Below are 6959 nucleotides of genomic sequence, written 5' to 3'. Positions count from 1 at the left end.
CCCGTTTAGACACATGCCTGTATTTACCACTGGGTGTTGCTTTGTGTGACTATGAATATTCAGCCTGATGGTGCAAGTTCGTGTGTTCCTATTGTGAATCTGTACGTTCGGTCCTGTGCTAAATTGCATGGTTGTATCTGTGTGTGTGTGCGTGTGCACACCTGTTCTCATGCCCACACCACTCTGTGTCTGCATGGGTCAGGTGGGTGTCTGACCTCTGTGTGTACACCCTGCCTACGTGTTGTGGGTGTGAGGATGAGTTCTCCCCAGGGCCTAAGAAGGTGGTGCTGCAGGACAAAGGGGTTGCTCAGCTGCAGATGTTTCTACCAGTGGCCAGGTCTCAGCCCTAGTGTCCCCACACAGAATCTTAAGAGCGATGTCAAGACTTCCTGGGGGAAATTTAACTCAAACACAAGAAAATTCTGACTCAAGACCAAACCCATATCCTTGTGGAAGGTCTAAAATTTCCAAAGCAGAGAAAAGAATTATATCTTTCCTACTTCAAACTGCTTTCCACCCCAGGCCAGCATCTAACATTTAAAGGGCACCTAAATTGCATGCCTTATTTCATCTGTGGAGCCTCAGAGCAATCCTGAAAAGCAGGCATTATTGTTCTCACTGTAAGATGTACAAACTTAGGCTCCAAGAGGCAATGTGGCTCACACAAAGTCACACAGCTGCTAAAGGATGTGGTGGGACTGGGACTTTGATTTGCTGGGTGACAAGCTGATAACCTAGAAGCCTCGCTACTGCCCCTCAATTCAGCACAGACCTGGGAAGACGGTTTCAGGAGCCCCAGCAGGCCCTGGCCTGCCCTTGAGACCTACCAGAAACAGGGCCAAGGGCTCTCTTTGCTGTGTCAGCCAAAGCTGCTGCCTCCATAGACCCCCATCCCATGGTAATGAGGAGAATGATGAGTGGAAACTCACAGGTCCTGTGCCCTTGGACAAATCTTGGGTCCCTCATCTAGGCAACGAAGATAATAATCTCAGTGCTCTCTCACAGGGCTGAGAGGTACAGGTAAAAGTACTTGTTAAAACACCGTGCCTGCATGTATACATATGTAACAAACCTGCACATTCTGTTCATGTATCCCAGAACTTAAAGTATAATTAAAAAAAAAAAAAAAAAAAAAAAAAAAAAAAAAACTCCGTGCCTGTTGGTCATTGTTCTTCCAGCCTCAGTGGCAATTCCAAAGGCTGGAAATCAAAACACTTGCCCACTGTCCAGACTTCCTCCAACAGGAACTGAGACAGATTCACAGAATCACAGACCATGAGAGTGAGAAGTGCCAGAGAGGTTGACTGGTCCAAACCTCTGCAATCCCACGCTAGAGGTGGAGAAACTGAGATTTAGTTAGAGAGGGGGAATGCCTTGCCCGTCACTGAACAGCAACAATAGAAACGACCAGAGTAAACACCTATCTGACAGCTTTACACCCCCGTTGTCTCACATTAACTATCGGACCTACCTTAGTGAGACAGGTGGGCTGCCTATAGTACTGTTATTCCCAACGTACAGGAAGGAAAACCAAGAGCTAGGAAGGCTGGACCAGAGTTACTCCTGCCCAGGGAGATGATGGCAGCTCCAGGTTGAAAGCCCAAGCTTCAATATCACACAGGCCTGGTTAGGGCTGGCACGAGCAGGGACTTCACTGCGGAATTCCCAGTCTTCCTCCTACCTCCCAGGCCTGGGAAAGGTGAAAGACCTGGGCTGCCTCAAGGTGACCATTCCCTGGGCCAGAGTCCAGGAAAGGCCAGTATCTCTAGCTCGGTTCAGACACAGAGCTCCGTCACAGCTCTTACAGCTAGGGTGGGACCATGGAGCCTGCTCAGGACAGTGGCCAATGGCTGGATAAGGGCCCTGCTCTGTCCCACTCCTTCCCTGGCTGGTCCTAGGGCATTCAGGGCCCACATGATCAAAGTCTGTGCCGAGGGTGACCCCTGTCACTGTCAACTCTGTCCCAGCTGCCCTGCATTGTTCCAATGGCAGTTGCCACCTGAGCCCCCAGCAACTTTTTTCACACTAAGGCTTTATTCCACAGTGGGGCCCTAGCTGGGCCCCCAGCTCAGTTCTGTGATCTGGGACCCCAGGGCCCTGTAAGCTATAAATCCACTTGAGGCAAGATCCAGGAGAGAAAAGAGGGAGGACTGGCAGCTGAAGACTCCCTGGGACCCAAGCCTCAGTGTGGGGAAGAGGAGAAAACACAGCTCAGTACCCTCAGCCTGGGGCCCAAGGTCGAGTAAGAAGGCACAGAGGAACTACAGTGAGGTCGGACTCCACTCAAGATCCTTCAGGGAGTCCTCAAGGGCTGGGGCGTGAGGAGGTAGCTGAATTCCCCTGCCCACCTTTCCAACAAGGCCTCCTCAATCTCAATTCCCTTTTCAGCAGCTCCAGGCAAGTCCGGGCAAACTCCAGCCCGGGGCTCTTCGCGAGGCTGGACAGCTCCCGGCCTGCACGCCGGATTTCTGGAGTGCCCGCGCCCCTTCCCTGAGCCCATCCTTCTCCTCTCCTCTCCCGGGGCATGATCCCAGCACGACCACAGCCGATGAGCTGTTCAAGCTGGGAGAAGGAGCGAGAAGGCTGCAGCGGCGCAGGTCAGATACCCCTGGGCCCAACGTCCACTCCCCACTAGCGCCCTTGCCAGCAGCGTTTTCCCCGGAGCCACAGTCTCCACCTCGAGATCTTCTGCTTCTGGAACCCCGGAGCGCGGCCGGGTACCAGGGGCTCGCGTAGGACTGTAGAACTGCTGCCGCCCGCCGTCCCACACCCAGCTGCCCGCGGGGTACTCACCTGGGCCGCAGTGCCCGGGAGAAGGGGTGCCCGCGCGAGGCGTGAAGCCCGAGTCCGTCCGACTCCGCCCGCACCGGACGCGCTCTCAGGGCAGAGGAGGTCGGCGGAGTTGTGACGCCGGGACTAGAGGGAGGAGAAGGAAAGCCGAGACGGGCCGGGCAGACGCGCCGAGGAGCGCCCAGTGCACGCTGGCAGCCGCGGGAGGCGAGGCGGGCGCGGTGAGCAGTCGCGCCGGAACCGAGCCGCGAATCCGCGCCGCCTCGCGCTCGCAGCCGCCAGGACCCGCGGGAATCCTGGTCCGCCGGCAGCGGTACTGAGGAGGGAGGGGCGCGGGGCTGAGCCGCTTCTCGGAGCCCGAGCGCCTCCCGGAGCCCGCAATCCCTGCTGCCCGGGCGGGATGCGGGCGGGAATTCAGCTCGTGTGGAATGTGGGACCGGCCGGGCTCGGAGTCTCCAGCGCTGGGGGAAAGCGGGGCCCACACAGCCAGGACGAGAGGGGGTGCGGTCCCAGGGCCACCCCCGCGCCACTCCCCACGTGGCGGCCGCGCCCCCGGGGCGTGAGTGTGTACGCGGACGGTAGGGGGGCCGTGAATGAAGCCCCAGCGGCCAATCAGCACGGCCGGCGCGCGGGACCCCGGGAGCGACGCCCAATGGAGAGCTCTGGGCGGCCGGGCAGGGCGGCGGGCGGGCGCGGGGGGCGGGGGCCGGGCCCGGGAGGCGGGAGGCGGCTCCGCGGGCAGCCAATGGGCGGCGGGCGGGGTGGGGCTCCGGAGCGCCGAGCGGGTCGGGGCTTTAAGCCGGCGGAGCGAGGCGGCGGGGCCCGCAGACGGAGTGGAGCGGCGGCGGCGGCGCGGCGCAGGGCGCGGGGCGGCATGGCCACCACCGCGCAGTACCTGCCGCGGGGCCCCGGTGGCGGAGCCGGGGGCACCGGGCCGCTCATGCACCCGGACGCCGCGGCGGCAGCGGCGGCGGCGGCGGCCGCCGAGCGATTGCACGCAGGGGCCGCGTACCGCGAAGTGCAGAAGCTGATGCACCACGAGTGGCTGGGCGCGGGCGCGGGCCACCCCGTGGGCCTAGCGCACCCCCAGTGGCTACCCACGGGAGGAGGCGGCGGCGGCGATTGGGCCGGCGGCCCGCACCTAGAACACGGCAAGGCGGGCGGCGGCGGCACCGGCCGAGCCGACGACGGCGGCGGCGGCGGAGGTTTCCACGCGCGCCTGGTGCACCAGGGGGCGGCCCACGCGGGCGCGGCATGGGCGCAGGGCAGCACGGCGCACCACTTGGGCCCCGCCATGTCGCCGTCGCCTGGGGCCAGCGGGGGCCACCAGCCCCAGCCGCTCGGGCTGTACGCGCAGGCGGCCTACCCGGGGGGCGGCGGCGGCGGCCTGGCCGGGATGCTGGCGGCGGGCGGTGGCGGCGCGGGGCCGGGCCTGCACCACGCGCTGCACGAGGACGGCCACGAGGCGCAGCTGGAGCCGTCGCCGCCGCCGCATCTGGGCGCCCACGGACACGCACACGGACATGCACACGCGGGCGGCCTGCACGCGGCGGCGGCGCACCTGCACCCGGGCGCGGGCGGCGGCGGCTCATCGGTGGGCGAGCACTCGGACGAGGATGCGCCCAGCTCGGACGACCTGGAGCAGTTCGCCAAGCAGTTCAAGCAGCGGCGCATCAAGCTGGGCTTCACGCAGGCCGACGTGGGGCTGGCGCTGGGCACGCTCTACGGTAACGTGTTCTCGCAGACCACCATCTGCCGCTTCGAGGCCCTGCAGCTGAGCTTCAAGAACATGTGCAAGCTCAAGCCGCTGCTCAACAAGTGGCTGGAGGAGACCGACTCGTCCAGCGGCAGCCCCACCAACCTGGACAAGATCGCGGCGCAGGGCCGCAAGCGCAAGAAGCGCACGTCCATCGAGGTGGGGGTCAAAGGCGCGCTCGAGAGCCACTTTCTCAAGTGCCCCAAGCCCTCGGCGCACGAGATCACCGGCTTGGCAGACAGCCTGCAGCTGGAGAAGGAGGTGGTGCGCGTCTGGTTTTGCAACCGGCGGCAGAAGGAGAAGCGCATGACCCCTGCGGCCGGCGCGGGCCACCCGCCCATGGACGATGTATACGCGCCTGGGGAGCTAGGGCCTGGAGGGGGCGGTGCATCGCCACCCTCCGCGCCTCCGCCGCCCCCGCCGGCGGCGCTGCACCACCACCACCACCACACACTGCCCGGCTCCGTGCAGTGACCCCGCGGGCCGGGCCCCCGCCGGCGCGCTGCAGGGCGCGGGCGCGCAGCCCGCCCGCGCGGCCTGGACTCTTTTTGTTCGGTTGCTTTGGATTTTAAAAAAAAAAAAAAAAAAAAGCCCAGAAACTTTCGAACAAAACCAAACACCCGGACCACCCTCTCCGGTGAGCGGCGAAGACGGCCCGGTAGGCTGCGTCGCCCGAGCCCCGGGAGAGAGGAGCGGAGATCCAGAACTCGCCAACTCACCTCGGGCATCCTGCCCGCCGCCTGCTGTCTGCCCCCATCCCCTCGACGACCCCCGCCCCTGCCCCCGGGCTGTTCGGGGCCGGATCCCGGCAGCGGCCTCCCCAAAGCGACAGGTAACGCGGTGCGGGGTTAGGGATTCCTCGGGAGAGAGGACGAAGCGAGGAGAGTTCTCCATCCCCTCTCCCCGCGTGGACTCCTGAGCCTGCGGGTCCAGGGTGGGGGGCTGTCACTTTATTCGCTACACGCCTCTTCTCTCCTATAAGGATGCGCCCCACCCCCTTTTCCCCTTTCTCCGGGCTTGGTTTTTTACGGTTTTTATTTATTCGTGGAGCCTCTCGGCTCCTAGGGTCCTTCTAACTCCGCCCGCGCCCTTAATTTAAATCGCTGTATACTGTATTTATCCGGGCCCCGGAGGGGAGGTCGCGAGAGCCGCGTCTGTGTATAAAAGCAGGAAATAGCCAAAGCTTTAATCTAGCCTAATTTATTTTTCCCCTTATATTTCCCTAACCTCCCCCTCCCCCACAAAAAAAGCAAAAAAAAAAAAAAAAAAAAAACAACTAACAAAAAAAAAATTCGAGTGTTCATTTTTCGTTTCGTTTCATCCGAGCCCCGGCTTGGTTCCCGGCCACGCCGGAGGGGTCTGCGCTCCCACACACCCAGACGGGAAGGGGCTTCTGCCCTGCTGCAGACCGACCGCCGCACAGCGGGGCCCCTGCTCCCCGCGGGGCCCTGCCCTCCTGGCCACACCAAACGAAACTTGGAAAAGTTAGAGAGATTGTTTTTTAACCAGCTGTAGAAATAAGCCGTTCCCTGAGAACCCTCCGCCTGACTCCCTGCAGCTTCCCTCTGCTCCCTTTCCAGCCCGCCGGGATGCGGGATGCCAGGGGAGGCCGGGAGAGAAATTCCCCAAGTTTGGGGTGAGGTGGGAACCATGTAAATATGTGAGATATGTACACACTGGCGGGGAGAAGAAACATTTTGTGCTTGGTTTTTATTTTTGGTTTTCCGGGTTACCCTTCCTTCCTACCCTAAAGGATTTTGTACACTGACTAATCCGAAAAAGATATTTTAATATGATTTCCGAATTTCTGACCCATCTCTATTTATTTTCTGGATGTGTTTGGAGCTTCCCCCTTCTCCGTTTCTTCTTCTGTTTGTTAAGGTTTGAATTTAAATTTTGTTATTTTATTTTTATTATTTTTTGAAACAATGTTTCGGTGCATTCTCTTTGTATCTTTATTGCAAAAAAAAATAATGTAGACTGGGAAGTTCCCTTTATATTTATGTTATAGTAAATATTTTATTACTTACATAAACATGTACCCCAGGGCTGTGTCCTGTCCTTTTTACTGCTAGGGCTGGGTGGGTTTTGGGGTGAAGCTATGGGATCCCATGCTTCACCTCCCTAAAGTTCTGATCTCACTAAGAGAGATATTGGAGGAAGATGACCCTGCAGACCTTCCAGGTGGATATCAGGACATGGGCAACAGTTGGGCCCCTGCCTCAGGTGCATCAGTTTAGGGAAGATGAAGCTGCCTCGTGTCCCCCCGTCATAGACAGACTCTCCTAGACCAAACCAGGGCCTGGGACAGTGAGCCAAGGACACCACATGGAATTCGGATCAGCCATCGCTCATGCACACCTCAACTGCTCTTCTCGGCCAAGAAAGAAGCCCACCTCGGCCTGGGTCACCA

At 60.3% G+C, this 6959-nt stretch overlaps 1 protein-coding gene across 1 annotated transcript; it reads left to right on the top strand.

Annotated features, from left to right (window-relative positions):
- The first annotated feature begins 3614 nt into the window (after positions 1-3614).
- On the top strand, positions 3615-6592 carry POU3F1 (POU class 3 homeobox 1). Its single transcript, XM_032160315.2, has one exon. It carries the CDS (start codon positions 3665-3667, stop codon positions 5018-5020), a length of 1356 nt encoding a protein of 451 aa, XP_032016206.1. The 5' UTR covers positions 3615-3664; the 3' UTR covers positions 5021-6592.
- The last annotated feature ends 367 nt before the right edge of the window (positions 6593-6959 follow it).

Source organism: Hylobates moloch, unplaced genomic scaffold (genome assembly GCF_009828535.3).
Source record: "Hylobates moloch isolate HMO894 unplaced genomic scaffold, HMol_V3 SCAFFOLD_8, whole genome shotgun sequence".
Taxonomy (NCBI): domain Eukaryota; kingdom Metazoa; phylum Chordata; class Mammalia; order Primates; family Hylobatidae; genus Hylobates; species Hylobates moloch.
The sequence above is the reverse complement of the archived record's forward strand: the minus strand, read 5'-3'. Positions and strand labels throughout refer to the sequence as shown.